At 38.8% G+C, this 20,827-nt stretch overlaps 2 protein-coding genes across 4 annotated transcripts in view; both read left to right on the forward strand.

Moving 5' to 3' along the window:
- The window catches only part of LOC133866887 (sphingoid long-chain bases kinase 1), a 37,077-nt gene extending 25,328 nt beyond the window's left edge, over positions 1–11,749 (forward strand). The window contains exons 7-9 of the mRNA XM_062303543.1: positions 7,618–7,717; positions 9,844–10,784; positions 11,232–11,749. Of these exons, the coding sequence (XP_062159527.1) occupies positions 7,618–7,717; positions 9,844–10,784; positions 11,232–11,381 (1,191 nt within the window). The 3' untranslated portion in view covers positions 11,382–11,749. The remainder of the gene's footprint in view (positions 1–7,617; positions 7,718–9,843; positions 10,785–11,231) is intronic.
- A 1,435-nt stretch (positions 11,750–13,184) lies between these two features.
- On the forward strand, positions 13,185–16,276 carry LOC133866921 (ferredoxin-thioredoxin reductase subunit A2, chloroplastic-like). Of its 3 annotated transcripts, none has more exons than XM_062303581.1 (2): positions 13,185–13,900; positions 15,944–16,276. In XM_062303581.1, exon 1 carries the CDS (start codon positions 13,298–13,300, stop codon positions 13,859–13,861), a length of 564 nt encoding a protein of 187 aa, XP_062159565.1. In that variant the 5' UTR covers positions 13,185–13,297; the 3' UTR covers positions 13,862–13,900; positions 15,944–16,276. The 3 variants fall into 3 exon arrangements, with proteins under 3 accessions (XP_062159565.1, XP_062159566.1, XP_062159564.1); XM_062303582.1 differs by lacking the exon at positions 15,944–16,276 and adding an exon at positions 15,564–15,784; XM_062303580.1 differs by lacking the exon at positions 15,944–16,276 and adding an exon at positions 15,797–15,916 and having other exon boundaries at positions 13,186–13,900.
- The last annotated feature ends 4,551 nt before the right edge of the window (positions 16,277–20,827 follow it).

Below are 20,827 nucleotides of genomic sequence, written 5' to 3' on the forward strand. Positions count from 1 at the left end.
TTTTTTTGATAAGCTTCTCACCTCCATTTTAACGTCCTTTGTTCCTCCGATTCTCATGGTATCATCTTTGAGATTTATATTTTGTTTGGCTATGCATGCATTTTCTGCGGCATATAAATTATATCATAGAAACTTCTAGATGATTATATGTATAGCAGTGAGCACTATTATCTTATTAAAATATTGTTATGGCGTTGCGACTGATTCAAAGGCTAGGTGGAGGTCAAGTAGCAATTAGCTGGTTAGAAATTATAGATGCTGAAAACCATTGCTACAAATTTCGAATGCATTTATGAAGAAAGGTTCTCTCTTAAGGTGGGGTGACATGGGAAGTGTTTGAAATTTCAGCAAAAGTTTGTAAGTAACCCACACTTGTGTCTTGTCTTGTCGACAAGGGTATCATCATCATGGCAAAATTATTGAGTCCGACCAACATAGTTGATTACTGTACCCTTAACTTAGAATTAAGCACCAGTCTAACCATGACTTCAACACGAGGAGAGAACAATTGCAATTGTTTTGTTTCTTGAATTTTTAAAAGATATAATAAAAAATCCAACAAACAAAGATTTAGAGCTTTAATAACCATGTGATAGATTGTTCTTACTTCTTTGCCCGGCGGGGACGGAATGGGCTATCTTGGCTATTGCTACGTGGACTCGAAGTCCTTTGAATTCCGGTCGGAGGTTAGTGGCGGGGTTAGACTGGCAGAGAGGAGTAGACGTTTGTTCCGAGCGGTTATCTTTGGCTGGTCCAGCCTGGTCTGGTTGATGCAAGCAGTGGAACGATTATCTAAGGGAGAACAAGTGGAGAACATTCCGGATGGGGAGCACTGTTTACATGGTGTTGTGCAGAAAAAACAAGCATGGCCTGTTCATTGAACTGTCAGAATATGGTGGAGGAGGACGGCGAAGTTACGTGGTGATTCCGAAAGGCAGCGATGGGAAGGGGTGGATGGATGTCTGGGTGCAACTCCAAAAGTTGACAAACTACCATGCAAAGCAACAGGCCGGCGGGACAGATGTTGGAAGGAAAACTGTGACAGCACCAAAAGAAGCACTGAGGGTCCTTGGTTTACGTCGGGAAGGTCAGTCCTATGCGGCGGTGTTAGGAGGACAATTGCCGGAAGGAGGAGCAGTTCCAACTGACGGCAGGGGCAGTAAGGTCATTCGTAAGGAGCCAGAAAAGGAAGAATCTTTAATTGTGGCCGGCGATCACGCAGAAGGAAGGGGAGTTACGATTTCAAATTGGCCAGCTGGTTCTATTAGAGGAAACAGATTGAAGCAGAATTTGGACGAGGTGAAGAATCTGGATGAATTGAAGACTTTCCTTTGGCATTTTAAGGAAGAAGCTGAGAGATGGTTGGGCCTGTTGGAGTTGGGTTGCGGGAATGAGAAATTGGGTTCAGGTGGGCTAGAAGATGGGGGGCAGGGGAATAAAGTCCATAGTGAACATTTTAAACCCAAGGATCCAATTATCACAGACAAACGTGATGGTGAGCTCATGTGTGTATATTCTAGACGATCGCCACGCAAGGTGACTACACAGTGGCAGCAAGTGTCCAGGCAACCAATGACGTCGGCTCCTCAGCCGGACAGGGCGATGCTGTCAGAGAAGGCCGGTTTTTCACCTGGTGACGAGAAGGATAGGTTTGTTGGTATGAGGCTCTTGGTTGGGTCGTGCTCCACAAGGTTGCCGGAATTGTGCACTGAAACAGAACACGTGTCCCAGCAATCCCTGGCGCTAAAGCTACAGCCAGACAGGGCGGCGTGGATAGAGCTGGAGGTGGTTGCACCTAGGAAGGTTGGGCTTGTCGGCGAGCTGGTGGCAGGGTCGAGTCTACCGGCTGGACAGGAAACACACTGTTTCAGGGTCTGAGCGGGTAGTGGAGGGGAAAGAGAAAGATTGTGTGGTGGAGGAGCTTGAAGTGGAGGAACCTAGCTGTGAGGGGAATACGTATACTGGTCTTGTGGCAGAGAACGGGGGATCGGGCCTACTCAGTCAAGGCCCAGGGGAAGAAATGAGTCGTGGGGTTGTGGGAAAAATTATAGGAGAATTGGGGAGCAGAGAAGGTACTACTGAAGAACCTGAGGGGGAACAAGATAGCTTTTATCCAAATATTTTAGACCCGGTGCTCCAGCTTGAGCCTAGTCAGAGGTTTGAACTTAAGCTGAGAGGAAGGAAGGGAGTTGGATGTTTTGGGGGGGAGGAATGTATTCCTAGTGAGCTGGAGGGTTTAAAGGAGGTGTCATCTGCTGTTATCCAATCCGGTCTCAGTTCTGAAATTGTGGAGGGAAGGGTAGGCGATGAATTGGAAGGTATGGGCCCGATTTCTGTTATGCCTTTGGCAGTGGAGATGGACAAGGATTTCAGTTCGAATGTGTCACCTAGATGGGTGTTGGAGAGGGTTAAGGGCTACTACAAATTAATAGGAGTGTCATGTGATCAATATGAAGATAAGTTGTTGGCATTGTTTGAACAAATTGAGGCCAGGAGGGTCCACCCCTTGGCTGATTCTTTGGCTATGGTCACTACAGTTTCAGGGATGAAGGGACAGAGGGAGATTAAGTGGCTGAATTGTTCTATTAATTATGACAAGAAGGGGGAGCAATCTAATAGAAGGAGAGTGAAGGGGAGGGGTGTGACGTGTGGTAATGAAGCTTAAAATACTATCTTGGAATGTAAGGGGGATAAATGAGCTGGATAAAAGATTGCGTATTAAAAGGCTCATGAGAGATTGGAAGATTGATTTGGTATGTTTATTGGAGACAAAAAGGGAAGTCATTACTAGGGCGGTGGTTCATAGTTTGTGGGGGTGCCAACACGTGGATTGGTGTTATATGGGGGCTAATGGGACGTCGGGTGAAATTTTGATTATGTGGGATAGGAGGGTGGTGGAGAAGGTGGAGGAATATGTGGGACGGTATACCTTAGCTCTCTCATTACGTAACGCTAAGGATTATTTTTCGTGGGCGTTGGGGGTGTGTATGGGCCTAATGATGATGGGGAGAGGAGGGTGTTGTGGGATGAGATGGCTGGATTGATGAGTTGATGGGATAGGCGGTGGTGTTTTGGGGGAGACTTCAATGTGGTGTGGTTTCCGAGTGAGCGGTCGGGAGCAGGTGGTTTTTCTGCAGCTATGGAAGACTTCTCGGAGTTCATTTGTGGGCAGAGCTTGGTAGATATTCCTATGCATGGAGGGCAGTTTACTTGGTCCAATAATCGGGTATGGTCTAAAATTGATAAGTTTTTGCTTTCTCCGGAGTGGGAAGAGCACTACCCTGATGTGTCTCAACGATGTTTGCCTAGACTTTTATCGGACCATTTCCCTTTGCTGTTGGATTATGGTACCCATAGAGAAGAAAAAAGACATTTAAATTTCAAAACATGTGGCTCAAATCCGATGGTTTTGTGGAACAAGTGCAACTGTAGTGGGAGTCTTATAATTTCCAAGGCTGCTGAGTTATGTGCTGGCGAAAAAATTGAAAGCTTTAAAGGCGGATTTGAAGAAGTGGAATGAAGAGGTTTTCGGTGATGTGGGGAAGGAGTTATTGGAAGGTATTAAAGAGTTGGAGGGATTAGAGGAGTCTCGGGGGCTAGTGGAGGAGGAGCAGGTACGGAAGTCCAACATGATTAGGGAGATGGAAAAAACACTCCTGTTTGAGGAGATTAATTGGAGGCAAAAATCTCGGGCTTTGTGGTTGAAGGAAGAGGATAATAACACTAAATTCTTTCATAGGGTGGCAAATTCGCATCAGAGATACAATCATGTGGGAGCTCTGAGGATTAATAGGGTTATGTCTACTGATCCGATGGAGATTAAGGAGCACATCGTCAGTTATTATAACACTTTGTACACCGAGCAGAGTTCGTGGAGGCCTAGGGTGGATGGGATTTCTTTCTCTTCCATTGATATGAATGAGTGTATATGGTTGGAACGTGTTTTTGAGGAGCAAGAGGTATGGGAGGTGGTGCGGGAGATGAACGGGGATAAGGCTTTGAGCGCAGATGGTTTTTCTATGGCTTTCTTTCAGAAATATTGGGCGGTTCTCAAACAAGATATTATGGCGGTGTTCTCAGAATTTCATAATAGCTGCCAGTTCGAGAGGAGTTTGAATGCAACTTTCGTCTCCCTTATCTCTAAGAAGGCAGATACGGAGAAGATTAAGGATTTCAGGCCTATCAGTTTGGGGGGAGGGGTCTACAAAATGATTTCTAAGGTCCTTGCTAATAGGCTCAGATTGGTGTTGGGGAAAATAATTTCAAGCTCTCAGAATGCCTTCATTGGTGGTCGACAAATCTTGGACTCGGTTCTTATTGCCAATGAATGCCTGGATAGTCGGTTGCGGTCGGGGGAGGCAGGATTATTATGCAAGCTGGATTTGGAGAAAGCATATGATCACGTGAACCGAGACTTCTTACTCTACATGCTTCAGAGGTGTGGGTTTGGGGAGAGGAGGAGAAAATAGATTAAATTTTGTGTGTCTATGGTATAATTCTCCATTTTGGTTAATGGTGCGTCAACACGATTCTTTCAGAGCTCGAGGGGGATTAGACAAGGCGATCCTCTTTCTCATTTGCTGTTTGTGGTGGTTATGAAAGTGCTTAGTAGGATGTTGAATGAGTCTATGCTCCAAGGCTTGTTGTCTGGTTTCTCGGTGGGTATAATGGATAATGAAGCTTTAGTGGTGAATCATTTGTTGTTTGCTGATGATACCCTAATTTTCTGTGGGGCACAGGCTGAACATGTTCGAAATTTGAGGTGTACCTTTTTATATTTTGAAGCAGTGTCAGGGTTGAGGATTAATCTAGAAAAATCCGAATTGGTCCCTATTGGTGAGGTGGATGATGTGGAGTCTTTGGCACATATTTTGGGGTTGTAGAATTGGGTCTCTGCCGATGACTTATTTGGGTCTGCCGTTAGGGGCATCGTTTAAATCTCTTTCTATTTGGAATGGGGTTATAGAAAAGGTTGAGCGAAGGTTGGCTAGTTGGAAAAAGCTTTATTTATCCAAGGGTGGTAGGGTGACGTTGATTCATAGTACATTGTCAGCATTCCTACTTATTATTTATCTCTGTTTCCCATTCCTGTGAGTGTAGCCAAGAAATTAGAGCGGCTTCAAATGGAGTTTCTGTGGAATGGTATGGAGGATGAGACTAAATTTCATTTAGAAAATTGGCATCGGGTTTGTTCTCCAATCAAGGTGGGTGGTTTGGGAGTTCGTAATATTATTAAATTTAATCAAGCCTTATTGGGGAAATGGATTTGGAGGTTTTCGCAGGAACGTGATGCGTTATGGAGATCGGTAATTGAGGTGAAGTATGGGAGTGTGAGGGGAGGTTGGAGTTCTTTACCAGTGACGGGGTCTTATGGTGTGAGTGTTTGGGAGTATATCCGAAGGGGGTGGGATACTGTAGCCAAGTACTTGCGTTTTGAGGTGGGTGAGGGGTTTCATATTTGCTTTTGGCATGATTTATGGTGTGGGAACAGGCCTCTCAAGTTTTGCTATCCAGCTTTGTACTCTATTGCTCGTTTTCCGGATGCTTAGGTGGTGGATAATTTGTCTGTGGTAGGAGGTGTGGCTCATTGGAATGTACTCTTCACGCGTTATGTTCAGGATTGGGAGGTGGAGATGGTGATATCCTTCTATGAACAGTTATACTCTATTCGGATTCGGCGCGGAAAGGTCGATAGAGTGGTGTGGAATCTTTCTAAGAAAAGGAATTTTGGAGTGAAGACTTTTTATAAAGCATTAGTTTGTCATGAGGCAGTCGATTTTCCTTGGAATGGTATATGGCGTGTTAAAGCTCTGAAGCGGGTGGCGTTCTTTGTTTGGACAACCGCTTTAGGAAAGATTTTAACACATGACAATTTACGTAGGTGTGGTATTGTGGTGGTAGAGTGGTGTGTTATGTGCAAGAAGCATGGGGAATCCGTTGATCACCTTCTTCTTCATTGTGACGTGGCACGGGTTGTTTTGAGTTATTTTTATAGCTTATTCGGGGTGGAGTGGGTTATGCCTAGTAGTGTTTTGGATTTATTGAGTGGTTGGGGCACCTTACTAAGTCGCGGTTCTGCTATCCGTATTTGGAAGCAGGTTCTTTTATGTGTTTTGTGGGATTTATGGTGTGAGAGAAATTCTAGGCTTTTTGAGGATGTGGAAGTTACGGTTGGGGCTCTTTGTAGAAATGTGCTTAATATGTTATATTTGTGGGTATCGGCGCATAGCCAGGGTCGTATGTCGTTTGCTGATTTTTTACTTTTATGTTCGTTTATCTCATCTGATTTGAAGCTCTTTTGTATACTTCCTGTGTACTAGGGTTGCGCCCCTTTGCGCTTTTTAATGAAATTATTACTTATCAAAAAATAACCATGTGATAGAGTCTCAAAATAGAGAAGCAAGACAAGTTAATTTAACAAAACTTTGTATATGTGGACAGTTTCTTATGTGTCTCATTTGACGATTAGTTATAGTGATTTTTTGTTGTTCTTTTTACTTCTTCTAGCTAGGTGTTTCTTTTTGTACACTTCTTGTGTATTTAGGACCGCCTAACGCTTTTAATAATATATGTCGATTACTTATAAAAAAGAACTATGTAATCTACTTTTGTCCACTACTGCACATCAAATATGACCTTTTGACCTAATTGAGAATTTAAAAATCCCCTTAAAAGTTACCTATGAAAAGGGGGGGGAAAACAGCTGCAGCCAAATCCAAGCACATTGACTCTCACTTGCTGGGCAAGAGCCAAACAGAGTTTTGGGTCAAACCAGTTATGTTCTAACAATGGCACCACCTGGATCTACAATGTAATTGTTCTTTTTTTGTTGGTGTGAAAGTAACCTTTGTTAGATGGTCCGAGTGAAGCCCTTTCTAGGTCTTTCTGTGAATTGGAAATGATTCATGAAATTGTTAATCTATAATGAGAAACAGATTAAAATCTGCTAGTGTGCTGGGCAATTCTTAGCACCAACTTCAAAGAGTTTATGAAGAATTAAGCTTGTTTCTACCTGAAGTTTTTATAAATGATACATCCTGTGGTACCAAAAGTTCTCTTTGAGTTAGGGATATCATGTATACATCCTGTGTACTTGGGTTGCACCACTTTGCCCCTTTTTTTGAAATATACTTTATTTATATAAAAAAAAAAAAAAAAAATGCTTTTATAAATGATTGGAACTGATTTCTTCACTACTTGGGGAGACTGATCTTGCCCAGCTGGTTTTATTCTGTGCAAAAGTGTGAAAAATATTGAACATCATAAGAATTTTGCTTACTTCTGTTGATGTAGCCACTTCTTCTTTCCCATTTGCAGATGTTTTTGCTTGTTTATAGTTCAATAGATAGCGCATCGCTGATGAATATTAATATCAAAATGTCACTGCATCTCAGTGATTTATGATAATTGACGATCAGTTACAATTTTGGTAGCATCAATTTAACCTTTCATACCTATTGTCACTTAAAAATTGGAAAACTACCTTATTATTGTTTTTTTTTTTTTTTTCCTGAGCTTTCAGAGATTCGGATTATTAACTTCTTGTCTGTAATGTTGTTCCAGACCTTTTGTGAAAATGCATTTACCTTCTCAGTGAATTTCTTTTGTTGGTCTCAGGGAGGTCTTACCGCTACAGATGTTTTTGCTGTTGAGTGGATTCAGAGGGGTGTTATTCACTTTGGGATGACAGTCTCATACTTTGGCTTTGTTAGTGATGGTAAATCATGATCCTTGGAATGACATTGTTTTAGATCTTTACTTGTATTGCGGTCAATTAATTTCCCATTTCCCTTATATTCCAAGTAACAAACTAAGTGAAATAAATCACATTCACTATTTTGGCTATAGAATTACTTGCCTTTTGTTTTCTCATGTTTCTGGATGACCTGTATTTGGATTTTCATGTTCGTTGCTGCTTGCTTTCTAGTGAAGTTTGACGAAGAAATGCTTTATCGCTCATGCTTTTGAAGTTTCGGATGTGTAAGCATGTCTCACACTTGAGGTTGCTTATGTCAGGCATTTACCTTACGAGTATTCATAAGCTTGATTTATTTTGTTGAAAAAAGAATTGGTGAATCCATTTTGTGGTTATATTTCACATTATGCTTAATTAGGTGCCAAGTAAAGGTAGGAAAAGGTATTGATTGTTTATATTCTAGACAATGGCCTTTCAATAATGCTAAAATGAACCTATTAGAGTGATGATTAATTTCGATATTGTTCCATTTGGGAGCTTGAGATCTTGTGATTTTTGCTTCAAATCTTGTCAATGGTTTGAAACAATGTCTAAGCTTCTTTTGTTTTTGTAATGTTGCATGTAAGACCCGTGTTCATCCTATTAATAATAAAAATGTAAGTTTAATTGTAGTTTCCAGTATTATCTAGATGGTTGTACTTTTATCAAAATATATGTTCAAAATGAACAGATATTTTCTTTTGGTGTGGACAATTATGTATCCTGATATCTTGATGCCTGACCTAACAAATGCATTTTTTTTTATAAGTAAATAGAATTCATTAAAAAACATGAAGGCGTAACCTAAGTATATAAAATGTATACAAGAGAAACACCTAACCAGAAAAAGAAAAAAGATATAGAAAATCATGAAAGCTAGAAAAATGAAAGCAATCATTGGCAACCGACCAATGGTAGAGGATACTGAGGAAAAAAACCCTTAATTCCACCACCGTCCTCTCACGGACGCCAAAACTACGAGCATTTCCTTTTTTTCAGATACACCACATTAAGCAGGACAGAACCATCTTCCACACCTGCACAATGAGAACGGTCAAATTGCACTCTCCAATAGGCGAAGAGGTCTACCACCCTTCTATACATGACTCAATCTAACTCAAAAATGTTGAAAATAATATTCCATAAAGTACTAGCAATCCCACAGTGGAGTAAGAGATGATCAATGGGTTACGGACTCCCCACGCTTCTTGCATATGTAACACCAATCTACCACCATGATATGCGTATTCCTTAGGTTATCCATAGTAAATATCTTCCCCAATGCTGCCAAATAACCTTATTCCGCCAAAATACTCTTCCAACTGAAAGGAATACTATCATGGGGAATTAGGACATTGTAGAATGATCCTCTCTTGGAAGGGACCCAACAAAGATAATATTGCTTCTCTCTCCAAATTATGTGTCGATTTTTCCTAATTCTGGTCACTTTTACATCTTCTGTAGTGCAACATCCATTCATGTATGGTATAGTCTACTAAATCATATAACACTTTATGTTTGTGACTTTTGTATACAGTGATGTGTTTCTTCTTTTTCCTCTTCTTCTGTTAGTCTAGAAAGTTGTTACTTCTTAAGAGTCATGACAGCCTTCTGTTTTCCAAGTAATGTTAAGTTTCTATCTTTATTAAACATGTAAACATAATTGAAAAATAGGCTTTTTTGGCTGGGGCAGAGCAATTCTCTTTTAGCATAGTTCCCAGACCTGCTATTTTATGTTGGCCTTTTTACGTGCATGCATACTCCCTTGTTACACTAACCCATTTAATTGATGCCTCCAAGATGAGAGACTTATTCCTACTGTAGTTTTTGTTTGGCGTGCCATGCTTGTAATTAATGCAATAAGTTGATGTTGTCAAGAACATGCCATTATGTGTTCTCTTTTGATATTATTTAATTATATTGAGTGCATTTTGATCCATTAGTTTAGGTTTAATGATGGACTTAGTGGAGAAACTAGAATATGATTACCAACTAAATATTTGTTAAAATGAGTTGCAGTTAATGATGCATTATATGTATGGTACAATATATTTGATTGCTGTTGGAGTATTTATTGTTCATTTGTCTGTGTTTCCAATTTGTTGCAGTGTTGGAACTTTCTGATAAGTATCAGAAGCGCTTTGGTCCTCTGCGTTATTTTGTTGCGGGATTTCTCAAGTTTTTATGCTTACCAAAGTACAGCTATGAATTGGAATATCTTCCAGCATCAAAAGAGGACCGGGAGGGAAACTTATCAGCTGAGCGGGAAGTAGTTGACATGTCAGAACTGTACACAGACATTATGAGGAGATCAAGCAAAGATGGCATCCCCAGAGCCTCTAGTTTATCTAGTATCGACTCAATAATGACCCCTAGTCGAATGTCCGGAGGAGACTTGGATACAACCTGTAGTAACACTCATGCCAGTACTGAACCATCTGAGTATGTGCGTGGCCTAGATCCAAAAGCAAAACGCCTGTCATCTGGGAGAAGCAATGTAACAGCAGAGCCCGAAGTTATTCATCCCCAGATACCTCTATCAGCGACTCCAAACTGGCCAAGGACCAGGTCGAAGTCGAGGACCGATAAAGGATGGACTGCATTGACTGCCACAAATGATGCCTCTAGATGTTCTTGGGCCAATGCTGCAACAAATGATAAGGAGGATATTTCATCAACACTATCTGATCCAGGTCCAATATGGGACGCTGAACCAAAGTGGGATAGTGAGCCTAATTGGGGTGTAGAAAATCCAATTGAATTGCCAGGACCATCTGATGATGTAGAAACAGGAATGAAAAGGGAAGTCATGCCTCGATATGAAGATAAATGGGTTGTTACAAAGGGGCAATTTCTTGGCATTCTGGTTTGCAACCATGCATGCAGAACTGTTCAAAGTTCTCAGGTGGTGGCACCAAAAGCTGAGCATGATGACAGCACCATGGATATGCTCTTGGTTCATGGGAGTGGGCGACTGAGGCTGTTGAGATTTTTCATACTGCTGCAGATGGGTCGTCACCTTTCACTGCCATATGTTGAATATGTAAAGGTATAAGCATTACTCCAGCAGTACTTTTGGTCTTGATTTTTTTTTCCTTTTGTTGGGGTGGGGGGGGATTTTAAATAAGAAAAATGACTCCATGACATTGTAGCAAGCTGCGTTTCTAAAATTTTACTTTCCAGTTGAAGCAGACTGCTAGCAACACTTTTGTCAGTAGCTTGAATGTAGGTAGATGAAGTTGGGTGTAGACCTGAATGGTGCAGTTGCATGTTGGCAGATTTTTCCAGTCCCCCTTAAGATCCGAGACCTCAGCCAAAGCTTCTTCCTTTTCATGTTCTACTGTTGCATAAAGTACTGCACGGCATGTGCACTGGGTAGAGGGGGTGAACTTGGGATTTTATGTGTATTCCTTGTGTAGGACAGTAGGAGCATGATCCTTAGCAGTACATCAACTTGGATTGGTACGATATAACTCAAGTTTCCATTTGAATGCAGGTAAAGTCGGTGAAGATTAAGCCGGGAAAGCACACTCACAATGGATGTGGCATTGATGGTGAGCTTTTTCCCCTTAATGAGCAAGTAATTTCTTCTTTGCTTCCCGAACAGTGCAGACTTATTGGTCGCTTCCCTGGTCATCATGTATAAAAAAAAATGTGCCTTCTTTTTGAATTCTTTGATGGCTTCTTGGGACGTCATTGCTTTGTCAATTGTGGTTGTGGAATATAGAGAAAGCCCCCACATAGCAGATTAGAATACCTTTTGCTGTATTTTGTTAGCCTGCTCGCTATTGCACCATTGAACAGCTGAGGTCCTTGTAAATTTTTTGTTCCGTTATGTGGTTGTTGTTCATTTGTTTCATTCCTTCTACTCTCATGTATCTTTGCCCTTTGTTTGCTGCCTTGTGGAAGCAGCTCAATGTGTGGCAGCTTCTGGGTTTTTTTTTCCCCCTGTGATCGTCTTCAAAATGATCTGGAGATATTTGTTTTGTAAAGCATTTGGTTATTGATTCCCTATTTCTATATCTATTTCTTCGAGATGTCTTAGATATTTGTTAGTTTATATATAAATACACATTGTAGTGCTATGTACCAACTTTCCATCCGGATTTTATCATGGAAATGATATTCCTTTACAAAAAGTGGAGTAATGTTATGTCCACTTTTTGCTTTGTAAAGCAAAAAGTGTTCATCTAAATGGAAAGTCGATACATAGCATTACTCAAATATGCGCGCGCGGATTCTAATCAGCTCCACGCTTCAGAATTGAAGCAGTCATATATGGCGGTGTTGTCGTGCACCATGTGGCACTTATGTTTGAATTATATTTGTACGGAAAAATGTGTGTTTCTATAAATCGTGTATTTGGAATTTTTTATTTTTATTTTTTAATTTTTCTCAATAGAAAGAAACTATTTTTTTTTTTTAGCTTCTTTTGATCATTTTATTTATCCCTACTAAATAAGTAATTAATCATAGTTCTTCGGATCGAGTGGTAACAGTACCAGGAAAAAAAATTGTTTTTCGTTTCATTCACTGTCCATAAGAGTTGGAGAAAGAGGGACGGCTTCCGCCTTTCATTCCTCATCTACTAAGATTTTTGTCAACATTTCACTTTCTTTTCTGTTTACTGTTACTTAAAGAGAGCATAAAAAATCATGAGCCCATAGGAGAAGGATTTCTTTTTCATTTTCATTTTCATTAAATAATTAAGAGAATGAAAAAATAAAAATAGAAGAAATTTATCAACTTGAAGATAGTATTCAAAGTTAGAAAATGATTCAGATATTTATTAAACTGACATTTGTCCTTGGAACATGATATTTTCATATAATCTTTTTAAAATAGAAAATGATAGATTTATAACATCACAACAACAACTGCACAACATTCCTTCACATGAGGTGGGGCCCAGTGTATGGAGGCCCACTCCTATGTGAGGGAGGAGAAATGATCCATACACTCATTTCTCACAATATTTTCACAACAAGCTGACGTGGCTGGTAATATTTTATTATTTTTTTGTTTTGTTTTCATTTTTTTTTGTAAAAAAATAATAAAATATTACCAGCACGTCAGCTTGTTGTGGGGCTGTTGTGAGAAATGAGTGTAGGGATCATTTCTCAAGAGGGAGTGTTGTGCAATTGTTGTGGTGGTGTTGTGTAAGAATCAAATCCCATTTAAGGAAAAAAAAAAAAAAAAAAAAAAAAAAAAAAAAAAAAAAAAAAAAAAAAAACCTTTATTCTTACCCTATATGTTGCTGGCCTGCCCGTGGGGACCATATAAAAAATGATACTTATCTTTGTATAATGTTATTAGGATAAAGAAGGGGATATATGATAATATGAGAAGAGAAAAATAAGAAAGAGGCAGGATCAAAGAAACATGTGATGATCGCATAGTCACGTGTCCACCCAGATAGGGACGATTGTTCTACTTCCTAGACTCATGGCAGATATATAGATAGATCATAGAAGAGATATCTCTCGTGTATCAGAGAAAAGGAGTAGACCCCCCCCCCCCCAATATTTCTCTTCTCATTATACTTGGTTTGCTTGGAGAGGAATGACTACACCCTTACCCATTACAGCAGCAGTAGTTACACCCATCGCTTCTTCTTTATCATCATCATCATCATCATCATCCCTCCCCTCTTCCATAGACGCTAATAGAACAGGAAATGTCTCGATGAAGTCATCTCTTTCGTTTGCAGTTACGTTCTCTTTTTCACCTTGTGTTACTGTTCCCCACCTCAACCTCCAAAGAAGAATAAGAACGAGGATGATTTCTTGCGAGGTCGCCCTCAAATCAGATTCCACGGCCTCTTCCTCCTCCTCCGTTGACAAAGACGATTCCTCATCAGCATCATCAGCGCTACCCGAGGAGGCCAAGAAGATCGGAGCCAGGGTTAGGGTTAAGGTGCCTTTGAAGGTGTACCATGTTCCCAGGGTGCCGGAGGTGGATCTGACTGGTATGGAAGGCGAGCTTAAGCAGTACGTTGGGCTCTGGAAGGGGAAGAGAATCTCCGCCAATTTTCCTTTCAAGGTCGAGTTCCGTACTGAAATCGAAGGCCGCGGCCCCGTCAAGTTCTTTGCCCATCTCAAGGAGGACGAGTTCGAATATCTCTGAAGAGAAAGTCTAGTCGGGTCAATTGTTGCACCCTTCTATGTAACCTCCCCGACCTTTTTATTTTTAAAATCCTATTATTATGCTTTTGTTATATTAATTACTCCTACTTATTAAAGTTGTTGCGTTTTTTTTCCTTGTTTTGAGAACCAATCTTTGCATAATTAACCTCAATGTTGTTGTTCTCGCAAGTAGATTCCGAGTGCTCAAATTAAGAATAACTCCACCTTCGCCCATTGCCTTCTAATTTCTCATTTTTAGATAGACAGCACTCTACTTGTACCACGCTTTGGGAATTGTATGGTTTTACAAGTTTACTGATTCTTCTTCGGACAAACCATGTTTCTTGGATGCCTCTTTGCTTATTGGAATGCTCCTTGACTTGTGCTTCTATCAATTGAATTTCTTTTCCTTGATTAATGTAAGGTTATGTGAATTGCGGAATTTTACATTAACTCCAATAGTGTCATAAATTTTTCATGGTTGTGAGCCATGATACTCCAAATAGACGGAAAATACTTTAGCCGGTAGTGGCTGAAGGCATGGAAAAAGAACGGTGGGATCTCCACATATTTTCAGTTAGCCTGGTGGCTGGAGGTACAAATTAACGAATATGAGACTATATTTCGCTACAAGAATAATCATTTCTTTAGTGTTACTCAGATAGTTAGTTGGTTCTGATATTGTATAGACAAAGGTTAACTCTGCCGCCCTGTGACTCCTATTGGGTTTTACGAATTTGATGTAATCTTTGGTTGATCTTGGTTGTACCATATTGCAACATCTAGAAAAGCTATAATTCACCCTCCTTTTTCTGTGGGATGGACTTGTCAATAAGATCAAAGACTGTAATGATCTTTTCGGGCTTTTGTACCAGGTTCGCTGTCCGTGGAATGCCCTGGTATTTCCCAAGTTCTTTAAGAAATTATTGATACATCATCATAATGAATTGAAGCAGTAGTTTTTAAGTTCTATTCTTTGGCTATTGTATTTTCTATAACTTGCCATGTTCATTAAAATTGCCCACAGAAATGTTTCTTTCATTTGGCTGCGAAAAATAGACTCATGATAATGCGTTTTACATCTTGCAGTTTACTGTAACATACAATTTCTGTTTCCTTTTAAAGATATAAAACTGCACTTTAAGGTTAGATTTGGAGTAACCCTGTAACATAGTTGGGTGTTATGTTGTGGGCCATGGGAACACTTTATCTGTTATCTTTTAGTATCATTTTTTGCAAGAAGTTACCATTCTGTTATCTGTTTCAACTTTCAAAGCACTAATGATTCAAACAGGGTTTGAAGTATCCGTGTTATTATATTTTCTGCCATTCTTAATGCTAGACAGTGTGCTATTATTCCTTCTTAGAAGACACTCTTATCCAAATTAAAGAAAATCCTGCAATTGTACCTGCATTTTTATTTGTTATGAATAGATTCAGCAGAAATGAAGCTTATCAAATTTTTGTTGTTGAAAGGAGGAAGGGTGTTGACATTCATGCTTAGTATATATTACTGCAATGATTGAGTATATGAAGGTTGCAATTGTTAGAACTTAATTGATTTGGGGGCAGAGGGGGCAGCTGTGACCAACTCCGATTCTATGGTGTACTTTCTACTAGGCTTGTGCCCTCCAGTTCACCAATGAGATCATTTGATTAGTGATGTTGTATCATAACATAATGTATTTTTTATATAATTCAAGATGATCCGAGAAGTTGCAACTTTGCCTGAAGACATAGCTATGGGATTGTGCCATGCAGCAACCTTAGGGACCACTTAGGCACAGGACCTGTGTCATCCTTTGCAACTACGATTATGATTAGTATTTTGTAGGGCATCTAGATACATGAATGACAATGTAAGGAAGAGAGGTTGATAAGTTTATGCCTGTTCCATGCAATTCAATTTGATTGATGTTCTTCCATATCTTGCCAGATACATGAATTACATGGTTCTTTTTCCTTCATGTGGCATGGGAAAGCGCATGCATGCATTGGCTTATGGGTAGAGGAACATTTGAGTTGCATAAATCTGAAATTGCTGGAGTGCCGTCATGTTTGATAGCGTGCATTTTCACTTCAGGGCTGAGGGCTGCTCGTGTTGGCAATAATCTGCCCAATCCTTCATTGCACAATATGACTATTTTGGTGAAGCTCATCAAACTTTTGACTGCCCTATAGGGATTGTCATTTCTTGGTGATCCAATGAGATGCAAGCTTATGGCGTCATTAGATCATTTATAGATATGGTCTAATGGTTTGCCTTTGATATTATGAATATGTAGTGCCATAGTGGCACCGATGTGCTTGAATCCTCCTCTTTCCTTGCTGAGGGAAAAGGGAAAAAAGAAAATGGTTTTTTGTTCGTAATGTTGCCTTAAAGTCAAAACATGTTGCCAAGTTTAATTTTCTCCGACTTGCATACTCTCTCGATGGCCTCATATGTTACAGCCCGAATCAAATTGAGCTGCAGTTTTGACGGGTTTGTTTGGCAAAGAATATAACATTACAGAGTAGTGGGTTGTTAGTTTTGAAATTAGTAAAAAGTAATGATATGATATAAAATAAAAAGAATTTATATAAAAAAGTGAAAAAAAATTTGTATTGTAGTGAATTTTTTTATTTGAATAGTAATAAAAAATTATTGATGTGATATAAAAAGTGAAAAAAGTATGAATGTTTTGATGTGAATTGTTGTTAGAAAAAATAAAAAAGTGAAAAAAAAAGTATAGTGAATAGTGCCAAGCACTATCCTGTCCTGTAACCATGTTTATCAAACAAGGCCGACGTCTTGGCAATGTATTGGGTGGAAGATAGCTTCAACTGTACGAATTATTTGGCGGTGACAGTGCAGACTACTTAAAATTAAAAGGATTTAATGCAGGAGGGAAACGTAGATTAAACCTTGATTCTCCTCTTTTCCCTGTAGAATCAAACATGTTAATGAGTACGGGATCATATCCACAATAGAACAACAAACCTTCATTGAGCATTGATCGGTGATTGAGTACCTGAGAATCGCAACAGTGTAAGCGTGTAAAGGCATCAACCGGGTTCCTAGCCTCTTTGCTTTATTTACTTTGCGCACATAAAGAATAATAGTTATGAGTAATGCCATTTTTTACGTCTAGTTTATCTTGTAATAATGTGTTTTAAGGGGCTTTTTATGTCAGCTGTTTAAAAAAATAAAATAAAAGGTTGGTGTAAAATAAGTATGATAAATATGTGAAGATTAGCATTACTTATAAGTTGATGTGTGAGGAGTAGCATTACTTCATAAATTATACTAGATGCCCTAGACAAAATAATTTATTGAGAAAAAAATATAAATTACTTTATCATTTTGGCTCCAATGAGAAAAATCTTAACTATGCCATTGTTTGTTGCTGATTCCTGGTGCTGAGTGTTCACATAGACAACAGGAGTGGAAAGCTAGTATTGAGTTAGACTTTTTTTTTTCTTTTTTTTTTAAGATACGTGAAAAGGAATTACAAATTAAAGTCAAAGCTAAACTTTAGACTTAAAGAAAATGAAATTACAATAAACGAGGGTTGAGCAACCCAACAATAAACACCTAAAAATGCAATTATGCGGAGGCAATGCATCAATGAATGACGCGGGCCTATTGATTATGGCACGGATGCCAAGAACCCGAGCTACCAATGAAGGTGGTTAAATGTGTATATAGTGTCCAAATGACTCAAATACCGGTTGCATAACAATTACATGAAACACAAAGAAGATACCTAAAAAAAGCTGGAAAAAAAAAACTAGGGAAATGATAAAAAAATAAAGGAACAACACACTGGCAACTGGTGGAGCGGCGATCGCTTGCCGGCAAGTGAATACCACATGCCAGAGATGGTGTAACCCTCGGGTAAATAACATACTAAGACTATTAGTGCATAAGTATAATTATATGCATGTGTATGTGTATGTGTGCAAAGGTATGGGTTTTAAATAATTTAGTAGTAAATTAATTAGAATTTTATATATATAGAAGTCGATCGAGCGATGTTATTTCAGCCGAAATCAATTGAGCGACTTTGGAGTCGAAGTCAATCGAGCGACTAAAGTGTCGATCGAGTGACTTTATTATTCAATATGATGCAGCTTACGTATAAGCTATAGGTGTCGATCATGTTTTTTCTAATTCTTGAACCCACTTCGTGTAATTGGTTTCAAAAGATTAAAATCTATCTAGTTAGTTTAGTTAGCTGAGTTTGGTTCAAAATAAACTAAATTTGGCTTGTACGATGCAATTATGACTTAATATATGAACATATAATCTTGAGAGATATGAATTGCGATTTTGTTGAAAATCTTACAACCATATGTCATTAATCCAGCCATTAAAGGGGTTTGTACTATTTTAATCTTAGCCTTACAAGTCTTCTATACATGGAACTGATGATCGACCAATTCCTGCACCAAGAAACTAGAAAATCCATCGAGCTCTTCACATATAACTCAATGTTTTCCACTTCTTTTGAGTGTTGGAACCTTGCTATAGAATTCCCTTGTTCTTCTAAGCTTCCAACAATTATAGAACTAAGATTGAAGCCTTTAATCACCCTCATTCCATCGCAAAACCAGTAGAAAACCATAGTAGAAACTGTCCCTGTTTTAAGACCCAAAAACAGAGTATCACTTTCACGTTGGTGCTCTTTCATTTATGGACAACAGCTCTTCTTTTCTTTTGGGTTACTTTGGAGTAGCATTAGTGAGTATTTTCTTCCTCTAAACACTGATTCATTTCTTTTAGACCATGATTGTTATTCTTTTTCTTTTAAGAAAGAAACAACCTTGTGTGTGTACATAAAAGTTTCAGGCCAAAAAACCAGCAACCAATCTGTAAGTTTAACTTTGATGTTAGATTATATTAGTATATATTATATTATGTGTCCTACTTGACACCTCTCTTATCTCTTGGCGCAGTAAGAAACAATCTGTTGTTGCTCATTCTAGCACCGAGGCAGAATATCATGCTTTAGCTGACACCATTTCAAAGCTCCTTTGGTTGTAATGACTTCTACAAGATATGTGTGTCTCTCTCTCCTCAGCTACTCTTGTCTACTGTGACAATAGAAGTGCTATTCAGATTGCCCATAATGATGTTTTTCATGAACAGACCAAACATATTGAGATTGATTGTCACTTTGTCCGTCATCATTTTTTTCAGGGCTCTCTACAACTTCATTCTGTTACATCTGATAATCAATTCGCGGACCTCTTCACAAAGTCTCATCCTCTAGGGCAGTTCCGCGATCTTGTGTCCAACCTTAAGATGGTCTCTTACACTCCACCTTGAGTTTGAGGGGAGGTGTTAAATTATGTTAATATATATTATATTATGTGTACGTATGTATTGTCCCACATGTGTTATGTTCCACATGGGTTATTGACGTGTATCTCTATGATTACTAGCTTTTATATATAAGCCCCTCATGTACAGCATAACGTGTAATTCAATATATAACTTTTCTCTCTCAAGAGTTGAAAAAAAATATATGGATTATGGGTGTAAGTTGGTTTTTACGTATGACAAAGTATATATATAATTAATATGTGTGGGTGGGTGTTTCAAATATGAAAGGAGAGAGAGACTAAGTGAAGAAGTGTAGGAATGTTGTGTGTTATGTAACTTATGTTGCTGTTTTTGTGTTTTGGTAGAGGAAGGAGTGCTAATGAAAGTGTGTGAGTGCATGCCGTGAAGAAGAATATAAGAGAAGTGAGTTTTTTTTGGTATGGGTATGTGCTGTGAAGAGTTTAGTGTTATGTGTTGCATGTTGTGGGTGGTTTTGTTAAAGAAATATGAGTGCGTGTCTCGGTGAAAAAGGAGAGATGTGTGCGTGGTGAAGAAAACATAAGTGTAGGCCATATGCATACGTGTGTACTAATTAGTGTTAAAAGAAAAAGAGTTATATATATATATATATATAAAAATAAACGGGTTAAGACCTTTGGCTCTTAATCTCCTGGGACCTTTGGATTCCAATAACAAACAAATAAGCTTTAAGTGAGGGGGGCCGTTGACTTCCACAACACGTTAATCCGGACTGTTGGCTCCATTATGAGAGGATTGCAAAAAGAGAAATAATCAATACATTGCATTTAAAATTGTCATATTATTACTTTATGATTATGTCTATATTCAATTTATGTCTATGATTCGCGACATGGATTATATATTGCATATACATGTAATTATATATAATGTCATATACTTTGTGTTGCATTACATAAATAAATCAACATTCACTATATTATTGAAAACAATGGACTCATTTAAGTATTTTGTATTGTTGTTTCTCTTTGTATTATTTATTAATACATGTTACGAAGCTTAGGAATATCAGGATTATCCAGACCCTTATATGGATCCTGGTACTAGTGTTTGAGGCTATGTTGCCTCTATTTTGTGAACTATTATGTTGTAGTTCATTATGTTAATATTCATAAACGATGTTTATATTTCTGTTGGCATGTAATAATTATACTCTAGTTATTTTGTCTTGGAAATTATGTGTGCTTTGTGTGGCATAAATACTATCTTATGTATAATTATTCAGTTACACTTTAAATATATATTTTTAGATATTTCAGTTATAAGCTCTGATGTGTTATATATATATATTACTCTGCTATTTTATAAGTCTGATGAGATTGTAAAGTCATGTGGAAATTGAAAATTTTTCACTTACGCCTTGTTGTAAAAGGCGGGGCATTATAGATGATTGCCAGAAGCTTCACGGGAGTTTGGCAGTAGCTGTGGAAGGCAGAGGAAGCTTTCACGCGTGGCTTCGCATTGTCCACGTGCAGGCGTGTGTAGGACACACTTCAGCGCATGGTGGCCAGATAGAGTAGCGGTTGACAATAGAGCGAAGCGGAGGGAGCCCAGATCATGGTGGTGTGGTGCGTGTGGTGGTGAATTTTTCTGAAGAGAACATATCTGATTTTGAAAAAA

Source organism: Alnus glutinosa, chromosome 4 (genome assembly GCF_958979055.1).
Source record: "Alnus glutinosa chromosome 4, dhAlnGlut1.1, whole genome shotgun sequence".
In the NCBI taxonomy this organism is placed as follows: domain Eukaryota; kingdom Viridiplantae; phylum Streptophyta; class Magnoliopsida; order Fagales; family Betulaceae; genus Alnus; species Alnus glutinosa.

Excerpts from the sequence above, each read along its gene's own strand:
- LOC133866921 (XM_062303581.1), top strand. The coding sequence starts at position 13,298 with ATGACTACACCCTTACCCATTACAGCAGCAGTAGTTACACCCATCGCT.